Here is a 20,761-nt window from a genome sequence, read left to right on the forward strand (position 1 = left end):
TCTACTGCACACCTTCATTTAACTGTATGTTTGAGTTGCCTAAAATGATGCATGTCCACAGTGTGAAATTACGTGTGAAAGTCGCCTTGTTGTAGCCGCATACCTGCGAACGGGGCGCCGGACTTTGATCCTGCTACTGTGAATACAGCTGCCTCCCTGGTGCTCTGCTTCCTCTGGCCTATTTACACACCTGCCACACATGCTCGCATATGCAAATTACGCTCTCTTGCATAGGTTTTATATATAAATATATACATACTGCCCACAGATACATGCAGGCTCCTACTAGGCCGAGATTTAACTGCATATAAAGCATCTATCTTGAGCTTGTGGTATCATACCCCACACACACCTGTTATAATTTTGCATGCAGTGGATAATCTCCTCAACACATACACGCACTTTGCACACAAATTGCACACACGCACACTCTCCCTGCGTCACCTGCCGCGCACTTTGCTGTGCACTTACGCACCCGAGAGCAAACACACAGAGTCTGTCAGTCAGTTCCTCCTGTCTGATCGGCTCTGCTGTGAGCAGACTGCTACTACTACACTCATTAACAGGGTTGTACAGGTACTGCATTGTGACACAGACACACACGCACTTTATAATACCTTATGCTTCCTACTGATTGTTCACTAGTCTAGCTCTTTATTATCAACAAATTCGGATGTGCTTTCTGTGTTTTAGTTTGCCACCCTGTGCGTGTGTGTTTGTGTGGTTGTATCAGGGAGTTGTTTTAACTTGACCTTGGCACAAATCACACACTATCTGTTATTTTAAGGCAGCAACTGAAAAAAGATGTTTGTGGACACTGGCGCTTTAAATATTTGCTTTTAGTCTGTGTTATCATGGCTCTGTGCAGCTGTCCATCTGCACCCAAGTGTAGTTGTGTGTGTGTATATATATATATATTATTATTTTTTTAAATCGAATCTATACTGTACTATTCTAGAGCCCGGTCGATATCAGTTGGCCAATAATATATTTAAAGACATATTGATATCGCTGTTTATGTTACTTGATGTGTGCCCATATGATAACTTTTATTTTACTAAATAATCCATTAAGAAAACGCATGTTAATGTTTATATATCTTTCATTTAAAAAAATGATTATTTTCCTAATTCAAGTTCTATTTACAGCAATTGGTTGTACCTCTGTATTTCTGTTTTCTTTATTTACAGGTACTTATAATACCATTCCTGTTTAAACTGTAAAATATCATGCCTCAATTACTTATATCGGCATCATCCCCGAAAATCCGACTCTATACGATACACTGTGAGTAAGATTTAAATTTAGCAGTCTGCATTCTGCTTGAGGGTGGGGGCTATTTCATTATTTCACCTTTTATCAGCAGACGGGAAATCCAGCGCGTCGCAGCGATTGTTCTCATCCCAACATTTGCTCGTCACCAAATTTCCTGTCAGCTAGATTGTGCAGATGTTGATTGTTTACCCTCTGGTTAAAGTAAGACGACCATAACTGCTGCAATGTTGTTTTGGATGTGCAAACGCAACATGACACCACACCTAATTTGAATACTCATTCATTAGCAGCCCAAAATACTGGGTCACTGTGTGTGTGTGCACTGTGTCTTCTCCACCTCCTCCTCTCTGTTTTTATGACGTTCTTCATCCCTCTGTTTCCACTCAGGTAGCTGGGGTGTAGTTTCCCTGTGAGACACACAGAGAGACAGAAAGTCCTGGACCACACCCCCCTCCCATTCCCTCCCCACCCTGCTCCCGCAAAGACATGCATAGCAAAAACCGTAAGTGTGAGCTCCTCTCCTCTCCTCTCTACTTTCTCCCCCACAGCCTTGTGATTACCCACCGCGACGTTTCCGTTCCGAGTCTCTGCGTTCTTACCCTCCTCACACTCTGATCAGATCTAGGTCAAAAGGTATTTATAACTGTTGGCTCTAATTTGAACTTCACACGGTAACAGCGTGGCAAAGTTTATCACACAGGGACACTTCAGATGGTGTCGGGGAAGCTGCTAATAAGAGAAAAGTAGACTTAATTGATTTGTAAATACTACTTTCCCTTTTTTTTTTTGCATAAAAAAAGTTCTGGAACAAATTTACTTCATACCGTGTTACAACACAAACATCTAAGCAGTGTAAACAAAATACCACACTGCTATACATTCAGAAGTAGAATAGCACTCAAAGAGCCCGTAACTCTACCAAGGCCCAACAGTCCTGTCATGAAACTACATCTAAATTCACTAGATCTGGATTTTTATTTGCATCTGAGTGTCTTGATCTGTTTTTTTTCTGTGTGTGTGTGTGTGTGACCTCAAACAACTTTGTCTCCATTACCTGTTTCAGAGAAGCGCCACAGCTCCCCTGTCCCCTCCAGGAGCCCCCTGGTCCCCATGAAGCCCAAAGCGCCGGCAGTGGCCCCCGCTGTGGCTCCCAGTCCTGGAGACACGCTGCCCTTCAGGGTCCCCAAAGACTTCCCTCACTCCCGCTTCAGCAAGGCGCCACTTGCCGTCTATCCACCAAAGGGGGCACGGAACAAGACATGGTGGGGTTTTAAAAAAACAACCTTTTATGTGGTGTGATAAAATACTTCACTCTGCTCCCAAAGCGTTAATTTAATCATCCGACCTTTTTACATCATCTTCCTCTTCTTTTCTTCTCTTTTCCCTTCTCTGCAGTGTCTCGCTTCCTGTCGTAACCTTGGAGAAGATGCCCTGCCTCAGCCGTGCCGACTCGGCTTCACACGTGCGCCTCGCCACCTCCTCCTCCCACTCTCCATCCTCCCTCAAACCCTCCTCCCTCACTCCCTCAGCCTCGCAGCGCTCCAGTGAAAAGCTCACGAATGGTCGAGGCGCCAGCGGGCCGCCCATGCCACGCTCCACCACGCCCCCATCCTCTCTGGACCGGCGGCCCAGTCCGGCACGCTCGCCGCTGGACAAGCGGCCGTCGTCTACACCCTCTCCCTCCCAGCCAGATCGAAAACCCTCCCCGTCACCTTTGCTCTCTCACCGACCTGTCGCCTTAGCATCATCATCATCAACATCGCCGCTGGATAAGAAGCACCAGAATGGGACTAAGACCCCCCCCAAGTCGCACAAAAGACTTTCAGGTTAGTGCTGAGAATTTATGACCAGATGCACCCACAATCCTCTGCTGCTTAGGAATGGGAGCAGTCTGACAACACTTAATAATTTATTCATTTTTTCCTGTCTGTGTTTTAATGATCTTGACCCTACAGGTCCCTCACAGGACTTTAAAATATAAGTTTTAATCCACTGACATTAATGTGCAAGTAGAGGTGAAGATGTTTCTACCTTTTCTACTTAAATTCCTTTCATAAGCCTGATACACAAAAAATACACACACTTTCACAAATTCACACATTACACTATTTGTATACCATCACACTATAATCCCTGGAGAGCCTCCAGTCTTAATGTTTGGCTGCAGAGAGGAGGGTGGTGAAGTGAGTTTGTTTTTAAGAGAGATGCTTCGCTATAATTTTAGATGTTTTTCTTTCTCTTGTTTTCTTTATTCTCTTACTCTTCTCCTGGCCTTTCTCCACTCTGTCCTCTGTTTACTGTGTCATTCTAACCTCAAAACCCAAATTAAACATCAACTAGTGCGCTGCTGATTGGAGTGGGCTCTTCTCATGGCCTGTGTTAATATTGCGGCGCTATTTCAGAATTGCTCCTTGTCATTAGTGAGTCCAAAGAGCAACAAATTTGATACTTAAATTTGGCGTGTGAAGCTGATTAGATGAACAGCAGACAGACGTTTGTGGAATTAGTAGGAAGATGAGTCATCTCGAAGTAAGAGATTTTAGAAATATGCATAAGAATAAAGCTACATAGATTTGTGATGAGCGCCTCAGGGTGTGGATGTCTCTCAATCCAGCTCTTCCTCTTCTTCCCCTCCTCGTCTCGCCGTTCGCGCCGCGTCTCGCTGCACTCAAAGCGTCTGATTTACACCCTCTTATTCACGAGCTCCCACTGCCAAAAAGCTGCTCGTCTTCTTGAGAGATTTTCCCCACCTCCTGCGTCTCTCTCTATTTGATCATCCTCTCACTCTCCACCTCCTGCCTCGACCTCCTCCTCTTTCTCTCTCTCTCTCACACACTCATAGTCTGTCCTGATTCTCTTTTTTTCTTCTTTCACACACTGATGTCTCCTCCTCCCTTTTCTGGCTGTCTCTCGCCGCTCGTCGTGGTCGTGTTTCTCACCCATCATGTTCTTCTTTTCTCTTCTTTCTCATCATCTCTCTCCCCACCCAGAATGTGCTCACACTAACCGTCTTTTCTCTCTCTCTCTTTCTTGACTTCCATTCAAAAGCTTGTTTGGGAACTTTTCAGCGACACTATAAGTTTCTCCCTACATCTAAGAGCACGTTCGTTTGATGTGTGTGCCTGCCGACCCGTGTCCGTCGGAGCTGTCGTCTCTTACTGCAAACACAGAAAGATTACAGGGATTATAGCAAAGGCCAGTGCAAGATTACAGCCCTGTGACAGCAACACTGTTAAAGATAACCTGCTGACTGGGGGTTGCTGTTGTCTTACTTGTTTGAGTGCAATAACAAAGTGTGCCATTTATTACTGCTTAGACAATTGGTTTGAAAGATTTAAATTAGATTTGACACTTATCACTTGACCCAGGATGTGAAATTATTTGCAGGTACTATAAAGTTAAAATAATCAATATATTCATGATTTCTCCTATATTCAAAATTAAATTATGTTTGTTTACTCTAACAGTACTTGTCAGACATATTGGATTGGTACATATTCGTATTCTCACCAATACCCAACGTGGCATTTTAGGCAGCATCAGAGTTATTTTCAATGCTGGTATTTGTATCGGAACATCTCTGATAACTCTTGCTGGAGACACCTTTCATCCACATGTAGCCCCTTGATCCATTTCTGGTCTGAAAAATATTCATTATGGCAGCATAAAATATATTCGTGGACATCTGTTGCATTAACTTAATATTCCCCTTTGCAATCTGTGTGTGTGTCTTACAGGGAGAGTGTTTGATCCTAACAAGCACTGTGGAGTCCAGGACCCGGAGACGAAACGGCCCTGCACGCGCTCGCTCACCTGCAAGGTAACACAAACCAACGCACACACAAGTACAAGATTATTCACGCTCTCCGCCTCCGTGGAGACAATAATAGTCTGCGACCCTTCTTCCTGCTTCCTGCCTCAGGCCCGTCTCGCCGGGAAAGCAGCTTTGTTTGTTTATGATAGTAATAATATTAAAGGGCGCGCGAACATCTCGACTGCAGCCATGACCCTGTCCGCCTCCCTGTCTGTCTCCTGCACGTGACACATATTCCTCCGTTCGGGCTGAAGCATCACAGGGCCTGCATTTCCCTTGATGAGGCAATTATAGATGTTGGACGAGGCTACAACATCTTTCTTGCTCAATTTTACTGCCCTTTAATTACCTCCAGTAAGCTTCACTAAGCACTTCAAAGTGGTTATTAAGTAATTAAAGATGCATCCGACGAGTGTGGGGATGTTTTTTGGGGAGTCGTTGGTGAGAATAACTTGTGCATCTCTACTCTGTGTAATTGTGTGTTTTAATTATTATTGTTTTTACTGGTTGTCGCGATGACAACCAGGATTTCAAGCCCCTGATTTAGGAAATGACTCAAAGGTCATTAAATGACTCGGCCAGTAAAGAGGTGTCTTAACTTTTATACTGAGGGCATGGACGATTGAGCAATACAGCAAGTGGAGCAAATGTACCCTTATTATTCAGTTTGAGGCAAATTTGTGATTTTGTTCACCCGCTTTTTATCTCCATAAAAATTAACAGTCCCTGCTATCAGAGTTTCACAAAACTTGTAAGTGGAAGAATGGAAAATGGAACAATAAAGAACTCAATCCAAGGGGTGGATTTTTTTGACATTTTGACCAATATCCCAGGAACTAATTCATGGATTCAATTTAAATGTGGTTTCATTAGCGAACTGTTGGGTGTTGGAAGATGTATACGCTCTAATGAATGCTAGTTCTAATGAATTCTAGTTTACATTTTCATAATGTTACTATTTTCAGCAACTGACAAAATCCTACAATACAGAAATCACAAACGTTTGGACCGTTAAGTCCAACCTGTCGCTGAGGGATTTGAGCAGTCTCACACCGCAGTTAAATACAAATAGACATTAATACAAAAACTGAAAGGCTCAGTGGTTGAAGTATTAGTAGTTTCAGTTTTGATCAAACTTTGGAAATAGTTATTTTTAAATATGAGGATGCATCGCTTTATCCATATGCTCCATCAGTAGCTGATTTTGATGATTCTCTCATACAGGGCGGATGTGCGGTGTAAGTTTTCTCAGTGGTTTCACAGTAGCAGCTGAGTCCTTGATTAAATCTCTCTCTTAAGTCTTGAGGAGCAAAAAACTGTGCTGATACATCAGCACAGTTTTTACTTTGCAGATGTGGTCTCACTTGCAATATAAGATGCATCTTAAAGAGCCCCCGGCCCTCAAAAGCATTTCTCTTTCCATAAACCGTACTACCTGCTGATCAACATGTGATTCCAGCAGCCTCAGACACTCTCTGTAAAACCCAATGTTTGGAAAAACCCAATGTTTGATGGCTGGTTACCTTCCAAAGTCGCTGGAAGGGTAGACAAGCTTACCACGCACAGGCAATATTTACTTGTGAAAGCAGCACGGCACAGTGATCATCCAGAGCCACGATTCAAGCCCCAGCAGAAGCAGAGGCATGAAATTTCAGTTTTTTTCGTTTCAGACTCACTCCCTGACCCACCGCCGAGCCGTCCCCGGCCGAAGGAAAAACTTCGACATCCTCCTGGCCGAACACAAGGGGCGAGCAAAGGAGGGGGAGAAGGAGAAAGAAAGAGACGCAGCACAGGAGAGTCCCAGCAAGCCTCACTGCCCGAACGGACGGCCGCTGTCCACGCTGAAGCTGCGACTAGCGAATGCACACATACCCAGGTAGGAACCACAGGCCGACACAAGCACACACATTCATATTTATGATACATGTGTATATGGAAACAAAGAAATGCCATAGACTTTTGGTGACAGGGCTTTTTAGACAATAGCACCAAAGTTGTGTAGTGCACTATACCTACATCTTTAACTTTCTAATGATTAAACAGAATCAGCAAACATTAGAGAGATATATTAGAGTAGGAGTTAAAATCATACCTGTTTAAACGTTAACTGGACTCTGTGTTCTTTTTGTTTTGTTCGGGTGTGTTTGTTCTGTTTCTACATTTGTATGGTGTAACTCCATTTTGTTTTATTCTTTGGCCCAGTAAAGCATTTTTGTGAGTTTTGTTTTTGAAAAGCGCCAAAACAAATAAACTTTACTCACTTACTTTACCAAAATGCAATTGGTCCAAAAGTCCATTCCATCCAAAAATGTGTTTTCACACTGCAAACAAACTGAACCATGGTTCAGTGTGATCCAGACCACATCTTTAGTTTCAGACCAAACTAAAATGTCCAAAGGTCTGGACAGCACCTTAAGTGTAATTAATTCTGACATTAAATACAGTAATAATGTCATAGCAGTGTTGTATATATCTTTAAAAACCATCTGCCTGAATTTAATTTAGGTGGTGTGATTTAAAAAACAAAATCAAATCACTATACGACCATTTCATAATTTTTCTGAAAAGTTTTCCATTTGATTGTGTTGCTTTTTTTAAAGCTTAATCACTTTTCATAAGGAAAAGCAACATTTTCTGGACGAAAGTTAGTTTATTTCCCAGAAGGTACCACTGGACGACCGAGATGGAGGCAGGGTCTGTTCATGTTTTTCTCCACCAGGGGGAGCTGTAAACAAGAGTATGAGGAAGGAGAAACACTAGTAAGAGGATGTCAGATCTGCCCGTGTCACAGCGTTATGAGAAACTCATTTCCTCTGTTTGAAAAAGGAAGTTATTTGGGCTGTTTGTTGCTGTGACAAACGTTTACAATGACACTGATGACTGTGTTCGGAGCGGATACGACTCCAGCTCTTGTTTATCTGTAAAGAGTTTTCTGTCATTTTATCTTTCGTTCTCTCTTTCCCCTCCACTCTGCCCTTCAATCTCGCTTTTCTCTTCTTCTCCTTCTCTCACGCTTTTCTTTTAATTCATCCTTCTTTCCCCTATCTCTGTCCTCTATCCCATCAATCTTTTTCCTCTTTCACTTCCCTTCTATTTACGCTCATCTCCCTTCTCTCCTTGAATCTGTCCTTCCCTCTCTTCGTCTTCACTTGTCACTTCCTCCTCCCTCCCCTTCTTCTCGTGTTCAGTCTTCCTCTGTCCCTCCCTTGCTTTGATTTTCTGGCTCGCTCATTTCCTTCCTCTTTACCCCCTTTCCCAACACTTCTCTTTTTGTTATTCACCCATCTATCTTTCTAATATATCCACTCCAGGGCTCCAGGCGGCTCCACCACCTACACTTCCACCCCTCTGCCCCCAGCGCCGGTGCCCGCCCCAGCCCCTAACCCCGAGCTGTCCCCTCTCAGCTGGGTGGCGACGGCGGGAGACGGTGGCCGCCTTTCCAGCGACGAGGGAGAGGCCGAGACTCCAGAGGACGCTGACAGACCTGCCTTTCACTACTCCAATCACCACCCACAGCCTTTAGGGGTACACACCACAACTACTAACAGACATTTTCATTGTCCATAACCTCAGGGCGTAAAAAAAAAAGTATTTTTTTCACTGTTAAACCGCAGGGTCTGCTTTTAAATGCCGTTCAAAGGAATTATTTATGTTTGTGTTCTGCTGCAGCTGTAGCTCTTATCCAGTGTTTTATTGCAAAAAGGGTTAGAGCTCAAACACTTGGCTTCACAATCAGTTCATTTATATGGTGCCTTTTTAAAGGAGTGATTTCACAAGAGAAAACGTATATTTGTTGGTTGTGTCCAAACGTTTAGAAAAAGCTGTCAACCATCACGTTTAAAGCTTAGTATTTTGTTATATATTTTATAATTTATTTAATCATATATTACACATTGTATTTTCACTTAACCAATGAAATCAAATGTTTTAGCTGCTCACTGTTCTATTTATGTATCAGCAAGTTTTCAGTTAAAAGGTCCTTATCTTGATGTCATTATCTCAGCTTATAGGGAATGCCCCGTTTGACCTATTTTTTTTACATTTCTGATGTTCTAAAGAAGATTTGAACCTTGTCTGTGGAAGATAATCTTCTATATCTATCTGTAATAATCAACATTTTTTTCTGCCTCATCTCTTTTTTCTCCTCTGTCATTTGATACCTCTCACCACCGCACTTGCATCTGCCCATCACTTCCTGTATCTCACATCCCTCCTTCTCTTCTCCTTTTTCTGCTCTCCACTCACCTTACTTCCCCCTCTCTCTCTCGCTCTCTCTCTCTCTTTCAATCATCCTCCCACTTCCTGCCACTCTTGCCCCCTCCTCCCTGCAGTTTTGCGTATTCAGCAGCAGGCTCATGGGACGGGGCCATTACGTGTTCGACAGGCGGTGGGACAGGATGAGGCTGGCGCTCCAGAGCATGGTGGAGAAGCACCTGAACGCACAGATGTGGCGGTGAGTGTCCAGAAACGTGCACGCCGGGCGATCTGGGGTAGAGCTGTTTCATTTGAAAGAATATGTGTAAATGCACATAATGAGGTTTCAGTGCATCTCTAGATTATATACACAGGAGTAAGTGTGGGAATATCTTACTGTTTTTTTCGAGTTCACACGGAAATGCTAATCAAACGGGTAAACTCACTTTGAGAGAGAATGAGAATTGCTGTCAGTATGAGCAGGTGTAAGAATAAGAAGAAGAGATGTCTTTTTATGAGGGGAAAGACAACTATTGATTGCAGGATAGATGGGAAGTTTTATTTTTTAATGTCATGTAAAACAAGAAGCCAGCTTATTTAAGGTTAAAAGGCAGCAGAGAGAACATCACAAATACAAAAAGAGAACAGGATAATGGGCCTATGTCTAAGTATGGATTAAAAAATAAGAGAAGATTGATTGGGAAAGTATTTATTTATCATAACGATAAAATTGTGGAAGGAGCAACAGAGGTTAAAAAGTCCTGGATGCAGAAGTGCAAGAAAATCAGTTTGCTGACATGAACTGAAATATCTGGAAAATTAGGTCCGGGCATTTTCGGGAGTTTGCCTTTCACATGTGAAGAACACAGCAGGAGATTGTCGTGGTCAGAAGCGTTCACAACAAGCGGAAAATGTCCGGAACATTCAGCCGAGGGCTGGCGCATTGGTAGAACATGCAGGAGGCAGGACGTGACGTGTAAATTCTACTGCGGGAATCACATGTTTTTGTTTACAGCAAATCAACACCAGCGTCGGCGCCTATCACCAACAGCTCTTGAATCTCATTGCCTTTCCAAGTTGATATCATTATCTGCGTCTTCTTCATGTATGATCCTGAGATATTCTTTTTCTTCCAGTTTCCCCCCATGTTGGAAATCTCATCATTTGGGCCGTATTCTCACTTTTCCTCCCAACTCCTCGTAAAATATCCGAAATTATGTCTGCAGCAACTCACTCAGACATTTTCGTTCTCACATACAGCCCCTTTGGAACATTTCAGAAAAATGAGTTCAGTGCCTGCGCTAAAGCTGCTATGCTAAATTCCTCAATTTATACAAGCAGAAAATTATAGTCCAGTGGATGTGACACACTTATTGATTTAAATGTTCCTTTGTGTTGCAGGAAGATGCCTCTGGCTGCTGACAGCCTCCTCTCCTCCTCATGTCCTTCCTCCGTCACGTCCCAGCAGACCTCCTCCGTCACCTCCCCCTCCGACTCCCCCTCCTACACCGCCACCTTCCCTCAGTCCACAACCACGGCCGGAGTGGTCAGCATCCGAGAGGCCGTGGCACAAGCCCACGCCCCCGTCTCTTCACCGGGTAAAGCCAGTAACGGCACCCACAAAACCAGTCGCCCATCCAAAGACACAGACACTGACTCCGCTGCAGGATGTAAGAAGAGAAAAAACTCTTCGTACTTTTCCTCCTCCCTTTCATCTCCTTCTTCATTGATTTTGACTTTGGACAATCACAAGAGGAATGGCAGCAGCCACCATACGACATCGCAAGGTTCACGGGGGGCAGCTCCCTCCTCGGCCAGGAAAAGGGGTCTCGGGCGCGGGGGGAGCGGGCTTTGGCGCAGCGGAGATGACTGGCTATCAAAATCCGACGGGTCTCAGAGCCTCAACTCGCAGAGCAGGTGGGTCACGGCCTGTTAAATTTTAGACTCTAGCAAATCGATTTTATCTGTGCAAGATCATAAAGAAATTCCTGTTGGACAAGTTGAAACGTTCATCTTTCTATGGAGGATTGAGTGACAGGATTTCTGCTTAAAAAGTTTTTTTCCCTTGAGAAGATACTGAATACAATCTGATCACCAATCACGATTATACACAGCAGTACACGCTTGAATACAATGTACTCAAATAAAAGGCCTATTTAAATTGTATCAGTTTTGATTGTAACCATGGTTAAAACCAACACAACATGGGTTCGGCACAAGACATCGTGCAGTATGCGGAGAAACAGATGAGAGCGTTGGTTCATTAAAAGTACAGCAGTGTGTAAACGGCGAGGACAGTGCCAGCAGAGCAAAGGCTGCGATGACAGGTGTTTGGCTTTCACTCTGAAATATACAGCACAGTAAAATCTGCTGTGAGGATTTTATCCACACCTAAATATATCTTAGTGTACAGTGAAGGCTGAGGTGGAGCTTTCTGCATGTCATCAATTGCATTTTTCTGGTTCTCTCTAGTCACAGTGTTGGCACCACCAGTGTACCCTACTCATCTGGGGAGCTCGCCTCCATGGTTCATCAGACCCCGGCCCCCCCCTCTGGACCCCTGGCTTATGCTGGAGGAGTAGAGGGGAGGAAGAGGAGAAGTCCTAGCTCGTACAGAGGGAAGGCCAGCAAGCTGAGCAAGCCGGGCGGAGTCGAGAGCCTCTTTGGGAAAGGAAACGACATCGGTGGGATACTGGCGTCAGGGCCAGAATCTCCAAGACAGGTAGACTGAAAGAATCCAATTCAAATCGGAATCATCAAGACGAGACTTGTACAAGAGGCAGCCATGCTAACAGCTCAGTAAACCTCTATCATATGTATATAAAGATGGACGACATCACAGCTCCCCTAAAGTGAAGCCAAATTGTCTCGATCGCCACCTGGTGGCTGGCTGCTGTATAGGTGATGAACCCCACCTCCTCCATGTTGGTGGATGGGATATGGATGGGATATGGGAATATCGAATATACCACACATCGAATAAAGTTTTCTCTTTTTTTTTTTTTTTCTCCATCCCCTGATCGCTGCTGTGCAGACTCTGGCTCCAAATGTGCAAGATGACAGCTTTTGTATCTGGGATATTTTAGCTTCATTTCTGGATCGTGGGGGGAAATGAAGACATCTTTATATACAATCTATGAGCTGCACTGCTGTAATTCATTTGGCTTTTATGTAATTGTTTTTCAGCTATTAGATATTTTATTTAATCTTTTTCTTTGGCCATTACTTTTAGGTAAGTTTAAATTATGTTTTATTAATGATTATATTGATGTTTTGTTGTCTTGTTTTTTTTGGTCCTCTTTGGGAAGTGGCTGTTTTGAAAGGTGCTTTATAAATAACGTTATTAAGCTAAATGGTAACATCAGCATGCTAACACGCTCACATCTGCAATGCTAACTCTAAATTACACTAAATGACAGTTAATATATCTCTGTCCTGCTCTGTCTACAGACCAAGTTACATCACTGACAGGAACCTGTGTCACGGACAGAATGTTGTGCAGCTGTGGAGGCCACCACCGTTAGTGACCTTTGACCTCGCCACTCTTCCACTGACCTCACCGATCAGACTGCTTCTTCTCGGCGATGTCAACCCTGTTTACCCAATGACCGTTCAGTTCGGGACTTTGGAATCTTTTGCCGACGGTCGGTCTGGCAGATAACTTCCACTCTCCATTTTCACTATGGATCTTTTTTGATGGACAGCTGCCGCACATCACTGTGGTCGTGGTATTTTCAGAACAAGACAGTGGAATCCAAAAAACGTTTTCCTCTGAAAAGGGAATTTGCCTCACAGCGTTTTAACGGCATTGTTAATCTTAGCACCACTGTACAATCTTTGGGAAAGCATTTTTTTTTAAAAAACGATCAGACTTCATTTTCTGGTTGTTGTGATCATGTTCCCGGTTGCTGTGTTCAGTCAGCGGACAAGGAAAGAGGTGTGTGATTGTTTTGAGGAGTTAAATGGTTGAAGGACCTAGTGACACGTCGACTGTAGGACTCTGACTTCAGCTACGCCACCTGCCTCCCCCCCTTCACCCTTTCCTCCGTCTTTTCCAAAAATTGGAGGAGAAGGCAGCCGTTTCAATCGGGTTCTACCTTTTCCTTCTCATCTTTCTCTCCATCTTTCTTCATCTTTCAACCTTTTAACTTTGTGCCTCCCTCGTTCCCTATCCATCCCAGCATGCCCGAGTTCAAAGTGCACTTAACTGCCCCCGCTTCCCTCTTCGCTGACTCCAGAGCAGTCCCCAGCAGTGCCACACCAGGACCTGTTCGCACAATGGAAGAAAACAAAAAACCCCATCTGCGTTACCAACCAAGCATTGTAATTTCAACATAGGAAGACATTTAATTTGTTGTTTTTCTTTTTATTCTCAGTTCTACTTTAAATGTTGCAAGAAACACAAACTCCTGTCTGTGTGTCAGGACTTGCACCAAAAAAAGGAATTATTACCACGGTGTTGGATATTTGTTTTTGTTGGGGTTTTTTGTATGATAATTTATGTACCTAAATGTCTGTTTTCTAACTGACCGTTGAGGTTTGAGCTACAGAGATATTTTAAGCAAAAAAATTATTTCTATGGCATTTTTGAAGAAATGTTGAAAGTATTATGATCGTTCATATTGTTGAAAATGTGTACATATCTGTTATTTTTGTATTTATTAATAATTGTCCCCTTTTACTAAATATGAGCTAAAAGAGGGAGTATTTCCCCTCTTGTTCTGTGTTTAATGATATTTAAATTGGTCTGGTTTCTCAAAACCTTCAAAGAATTAGCAAGTTCTGAAATTGATCCTAATCGATATCGCACACGGCCGGATATGAGCTTTAACTGTGGCTTCAATTCATCTCATTTCCTTGTAGCTTTGTTGGTCAGTCAAATAGATTGTACTGTGTATAAAGATGGACGTCAGGTCTCCTCCTCCTCCCTTTATCCAGAAATGAAGCCAAAATATCCTGGACATGGACGCTGCCATCTTGTGCCTTTGGAGCCAGAGTCTGCGCTGTATTAAGGTTCTGCCGATACACACGCTCGTCAGTCTTAGCTGTCAATCATTACGTTTCGCCCGGTTTTTATAGTATCATCACCAACATATTTAACCTTTCATACATCAGTATGACAAAAACTATCTAAAATAATAGAAACCATCTTTGAAACAAATTATTTGATGTGTTCTTTGAATTTCTAGTTTGGCCCACGGCCCTGTCTACTTGCATGAGGAAGGATTTATGACGTATGCTCAAGCCAGCCACCAGGGGGCGATTCATGTCGTCCATCTTTTTATATAGTCATGGGGTCAAACTTCGAACTATTTAATTCAGGCAAATTCTACTAACTACTATCATGTTGTCTGACAAGAACAATCTGGATTCAATCTCCACTCGTGTAGATCTCATCCACACTTCATCTGCCGTGTCCCAACTCCATACTAATTGTATACAGTACACATTGCTTCCTAAACATTATAATGCACTGTGATTGCTGTTAGTTTGCAAGAAATCCAAATATTATGTGTTATATACTAACAGACAAAATAGTTTCTCCAAAGATTAAATACTGAGTTTTTCTAATTTTTTACTGGAGCAGTTTCGTCACTGCCTGCAATTTATTTACATTATTGCTGCTGTGGAAACCCTCCTCCATCCGATGTGCTTTACATTTTCACAACACTCTGTTTTTAACCTAGTCTAATCTATGCTCACTTTTACACCATATACTTAAAACCTATGTGGAATTAGTATGTAGGTTGGGACAAAGTGTTGGTCAGCAGATTGAATCGTGGAGACAGTCGTAGCAAGACCAAAGTATTTTAGTCCCATGATAACAGGTGGTCGTATATGGTTGATTATTTATTTCACAGGTTAAGAATGAAGCTCAGTTTAGTGATACCGACCATAATGGAAGTCAGAATTTATACAGAAAACATGGCCAACGTCACAAAATCTCCATCCTTAGAACAGAAAGTCCCCGAAGCACAAAGTCGTGCTTGGTCCCGACGTCCAGATCAGGATATTTACGCCTATTTAGCTCTTTCAAGCTGACTAAAGAATGTTAAGACAATTTATTTATATGCAACCATCTATAAATGTGAAATGTGGCTGCACCAGATGACGAATAGTCCGAGAGTCCCATTTCCCAAAGTTAGTGACAGAATGCGTTTTCAATTTCATTCAAGACTTAATCATCTTTGGTTCCTCACGTCCTGTGATGTAGATATGATGGTCCAAAATGTCAGTGGACACGTCTTCTATGCTTCTACACAACTACTTCTTCTTATTTCTAATGGATACATCCCAGAACACAATGTGCACCTGATGTACGCAAATTTAAAAAATTTGCAAAACCAGGCAGTTGTAAGTATTTTTAACATTAAGGGCCCCACATTCCTGTTTTCTCATCTTTCTTCCAAATTTCAGAACAATACTTTTTAATGGTCTTTTATCTTCGAAGGACTAGCAGTTCCTAGAGCAGTTCAGCGATACCGGCTCTTTGGTCTTTTTCTTTGTAGATACACATGGTTTATCTGGGTACTCACGGCGTATAATTAACATGCCTAAAATAACATGTATTGTTTTCACTTTCCTCTCTGTTCTGAAGCCTGTTACCACCTGCCGTGCTCACACGTGTTTAAGTCGACTAACTTACGATAAAAGACCAACAGATACACTAGTGTATAAACGGTTCATGTTGCTTTACCAGCTACAAAAATCATTGATTTTCCAGCTCAGTATATTCTTATCAGGAGTATCTACAGATCAAAGATGACGATGATAATCTCTGTGCTAAGATGTTTTTGGGAAATGCCGCCGTGTCTTAGCGATGATGGTAACGGAAATGAGAAGTTACACTTTGTTGCAGCTAAAATTCAAAATGAAGCTCCTGGATGTTTATTTCAGTTGTATATTTCCTTTGCTGTTGAATTCTATGGAGGTGTTAACAGGTCTTTTATAAACCTTCCCTTTTACTTCCTTTTTTTTTTTTGCACTTTGTTATAAAGCCCAGATCTTTAAACAACCTCTATTTATATAAATATTTGAGATATATATGAAAAGAATCTATATATATTTTTTAAAGTGTTTCTGGCAACTACAGTGAAAGAAGATGAACAGTTTATTCTCGATGAGTTGGCCCCGAAACCAACCAATGTTTATTGTTTTTGTATCTGATCCAAATTGTGGTGAATGTTAAAATGCTTTTTTATTATTTTGGGGGGGTTATTCAGTCTCAGTGCAGTTGGATCAGAAAAAAAAAATCCCATCAAAACAATTTAACAATTGCTGTAAAAAAAAAAAAAGGTCTTATATCCAAGCTTTTATTAAATGATTTGAAGTGGATGCTTTGTTATTTGTAAATCAAAGATGCAGCTTTTTTAATTTGAAAGAAAAATCCCACTGCTGATTGTTTGTTTTGTATATTTTTCTTGTCATTATTGCAACTTGCGATTGTCGAAGCAGCTCATCATTTGCGGTGTGACGTGATATTTTTGTACTGCTGGAGTAGAGAAAGAAAAAGAGCCTTCATGATTGTCAGTGTTCATATTTTGTTACTTTTTCACACATTTCTATGCTTAAATTTTTTTCTGATTCATCTGAAACTGGTACATTCATTATTGAAAACTGAACTGTGCTGAGTCCTGTTTGCTTCAAGGCAAAAGTCTGAGAATAGTTCTGAGATTTGATGCTTGTGCCGACTTTTGTTTTGAGTTTTTTCTCGTAGCAGCCAGGTTCCGATGAAGGCGATGTCGGTCGGGTCCACCACTTTGCTCCAGATTGAAATATCAGCAGCGACTGGATGAAGAGGATCAATCCGACTACCAGCGGTCATCCCACTGGGGTTTTCTTGTGAAATCTCTGCACCTATTGGATGGATTTGTATATGATTATGTGCAGGTATTCATGGTGCCCAGAGGATGAACCCTAATGCTTTGGTGATCCCCCGACCTTTGATACAGCGCCACCAGCAGGTCATTTGGTACATGTCAATTTACACTTGATAGATTGCCTCCCTTTGATTTGAACTTAAGTGATATCTTGGTTACCTCCGCCGAGGAGGTTATGTTTTTACCCCTGTCTGTTTGTTTGTCATCAGGATTACCTAAACATTACCGAATGGATTTCCACAAAACTTGGTGCAAGAATGTGACGACGGCCAAGAAAGAACCTGAGGGCGGACCAAGGAATAATTTTTCTCTTTTTAAAAAATATTTTCACCAGTTTCATGGATCTCAATGATGAAAATCAGGCATATTTGGAGAACTGATATTTGTGAGAGTCTGCAGCTTGCTTGAATGTAAGTGGACTATTGGGCCTTGGCGGAGGTATGTGCTCCCCTGAGTGCCATTCTAGTTTTTCATGTAGCACCATCATTATCAGATTTTTCGATTTCAAGCTTTATGGACAATATGTACAGGAAATGGTACTGAATTAAAACATGAAGGAGGTTATGTTTTCATTGCCGTTTGGCTGTTAGCAGGATCTCATAAAAAACACTAAATGGATTTTATTGAAACTTAGTGGAAGGAGGAAGGACGCATTAACTTTAGGATCAGATTGGATTCAGGGAGCAGATCCAGGAATTCTTTTTTTCTCTTCCTTTAACATTGCGAGATGGTGTTTTTCAACATTTCTGTAAATTTCTCAAGAATTAAGGCAAAGATCTTTATGAAAAATCAGGCATATTTAGGGAACTGATATCTATGAGTGTACGATTTGGGGCAGCTCGATTGAGTTTAAGGAGACTGTTGGGCCTCAGGTGTGCGCTCAAGTTATATTTTCAGGAAATTCGGAGGCGGATAGGAACACAATCCGATAATCCGATAATCAGACAATCTAAAAGACAATTTACGAACCACACTCTTCATTAATTGTTACGGCCTCTATTGATCTTCCAGGAAGGATCTTGGATTGTGCCTCTGAAGCTTCCTCTCCACAGCAGGATGAGCCGCCAGGTTAACGCCAACAGTTACGCTGTCTTCACTCTTCAGCCCTGAAGTCAAATCACCTGCGAGGAAGGAAATAAATTCATAAAAACACATTTTGTGGGGCACGTAATGAAGTGCAGAATAAGTGATCTTTCGGGACCCCCTCTTGATGCTTGTTATAAGAGCAAAACTAATTTTCATTCCATCCTTTATCAACAGAAAATGTAGTTTTTATTTAGAAAAACATTTTAATCACATAGCAAATGTTCAGAGGCCTTTCCTGGTAAATATTCAACATCTTGCAGCATGACGTTGAATCCCAGTTCTATTCCTAGTGGAACCTGACATTTGACCTCCATGTGTGACGGTGAGAGAATTCCCCTTAGGCGATTGATATTTTTTTCATTGTACCAGTTCCACACAGACCAGCTTGTCTCTCTACACTGATCTCGTGTACTGTGTCACATAAAATGGGAGTCGAGAGTCTGTTCTGCTGTGACATTTATGGCCCTTCACTCTTTATCGCACTGATTTTATGTTGTTATTACAGTGGAAAACAGCTACAGATACTTCATCACTCGATCAACCTCCCACTCAGCCTGAGAAAGGACATCGCAGGTGGTCATCTGACATTCACCCAGCACCAAACATTCACGTTCTCCTCTGCTTTTCATTTTCATTACCTGCTAAATTATTTTTTACAAGGAAAAAGAAAGGTTAAAATAGATTTTTTTTATGATACCAACAGCAACTGTATGGTCCAAACATTATTCCTTCTGTTAATCTTAATTTACAGATTTAGCTAAAGCTTTTCCACTCTTCTACAAATGCACTTCATCAGTTTGGTATCCTGCTAATCATTGCTGCATCTTTTCTAGATCAAAAACCTCAAAATGAAATATGAGTCTTGTGGTGGAGCTCACAGTTGATTCATAACTACAAGCTTTCAGAAGACAAACACTGACAAAATGAACGAAGGAGATGATTGTTGCAATTTTTCAAATGAATGTTGGAACAAATGAGTCTGAGTTTAGTCAGCGTGATGTTTAAAGAAACTGGTTAACCTGCAATCATTATTCAAGAGAAGGGATACAAATTTTAATCGTAAGTTTACTTAATTTAAAAAATGTAGTAAAATTGCGGACTGAGTTAAAAACATGAGTTAACTTGAAAAGGCAAGTGGTGTGACTATAGTTAGTTATCCTAACTTGACAATGTGAGTTGAATTGGTGTGAAATTGTGTTTCTTTGACAAGAGAAAAGGTTTTCATGAATGGATGTATATTTATTTAACTTAACTTTGTGAGTTGAAACAAAGTTTATCATGATGTTGAGTTTACTCATGTCTTTAAAGTTGCATTTGAATTCAAGTTTTTAGGTTGGGCCACCTTGATCATTTTTACATTTTAAGCAACGAAAGGGGGAAGATCTGTAACATTTAACATGAACCACAGAGCAAGCAGATTAAGAAAATAAGATGATAACATCTGAGGATAATGGTGTTCCCCACATCTCACCCAGTGTCAGCTGGGATTGGCTCCTGCAGTCCCTGCGATCCTCGAAGGAGAAGCGCTATAGCTAATGGACGGATTTGCCAACAGCAATGACTGAGGATTGTCTTCTGTTTGTCCCTTTGCGAACGCTCTTAGTCAACGCTGTGGAGAACGGCTAATTTGTCCTCAAGACTGAGTCAAATGTGACTGTTGACCACCAGAGAGTGGTAACAAGAGACTGAGCCAAAAATAAAGAGATAAAGAAATAAAAAAGAAATGTGGCTACAGTGCAATCTTATGGGGCAACTGCGACAGTCCATGAAATGTCGACTCGTGTTTTGTTCCCCCCAATAAATGTCTTACTCAGTGAGATTCTGTCACTCGGAAATCTTTGTAAGACTTGGGTCATTGCAGGAGGACAAAGGAGGAAACGTTAGTGAGATTGAAAGAGAGTTGGAGATTTTCGTTAAACTATTATGGCTAAATCCTTTTCTGATGTGGACAATGTCGATTGAGCATTTGACTTCAAGAGTCGCACATACTTGTTTGAGCCGGAGTACACAGACGTAGACCTCCTACAAATTGAAGAGAGGCAGAGGCAACAAGCAAGAGGTGGAAACTTGTGGTTTTCCTGTTGTTGCTGTGACCCAATGCCAACAGGAGGAACGGCTGTGCTGTTAGCAGTGGGACCCGGTGATGCCTGATATTGGCGAAATAAGGACTTTTATGTGACATTGTCGTGGACTGTCACAGTTGCCCCATAAGATTATATTTTAGCAACTGCCAGCGAAGGCATCTTCAAAAAGTATTTATAAGTGCCATTCATTTGCACAGCCACATTTATAAACACCACCAGAATTCATCTGGAGCGGAAAATGTCTGTGGAAGGCTTCAAATTTGTAAAGTAATATAAAGTCGTATTTCATGGTAAATCTCTCGGTGGTGACACAGGTCAAAGGAGCAGGATCTCAGTCGCCAGGAAGAGGGACGAGTTAAATTGCTAATGAAAACTTGAAAGTGAAGGAAAGCACAAACATGCTGTGCTTCACTCCAATGTTTGCATTG

At 41.9% G+C, this 20,761-nt stretch overlaps 1 protein-coding gene across 6 annotated transcripts in view; it reads left to right on the top strand.

Moving 5' to 3' along the window:
* atxn7l1 (ataxin 7-like 1) overlaps nt 1-17,735 on the top strand; it is a 29,757-nt gene extending 12,022 nt beyond the window's left edge. For 3 of the 6 annotated variants that reach the window (XM_047338526.1, XM_047338527.1, XM_035147213.2), the window contains 10 exons: nt 1,663-1,777; nt 2,339-2,537; nt 2,671-3,101; nt 5,013-5,095; nt 6,760-6,965; nt 8,401-8,614; nt 9,421-9,542; nt 10,685-11,200; nt 11,756-12,005; nt 12,734-17,735. In XM_047338526.1, coding sequence (XP_047194482.1) covers nt 1,762-1,777; nt 2,339-2,537; nt 2,671-3,101; nt 5,013-5,095; nt 6,760-6,965; nt 8,401-8,614; nt 9,421-9,542; nt 10,685-11,200; nt 11,756-12,005; nt 12,734-12,751 — 2,055 coding nt within the window. In that variant the 5' untranslated portion in view covers nt 1,663-1,761 and the 3' untranslated portion in view covers nt 12,752-17,735. The remainder of the gene's footprint in view (nt 1-1,662; nt 1,778-2,338; nt 2,538-2,670; nt 3,102-5,012; nt 5,096-6,759; nt 6,966-8,400; nt 8,615-9,420; nt 9,543-10,684; nt 11,201-11,755; nt 12,006-12,733) is intronic. The other 3 variants (XR_007032334.1, XR_007032335.1, XM_035147212.2) reach the window with 3 other exon arrangements.
* Nucleotides 17,736-20,761: the final 3,026 nt, after the last annotated feature.

The sequence above is a fragment of the Hippoglossus stenolepis genome, chromosome 22, assembly GCF_022539355.2.
Source record: "Hippoglossus stenolepis isolate QCI-W04-F060 chromosome 22, HSTE1.2, whole genome shotgun sequence".
Lineage (NCBI taxonomy): Eukaryota > Metazoa > Chordata > Actinopteri > Pleuronectiformes > Pleuronectidae > Hippoglossus > Hippoglossus stenolepis.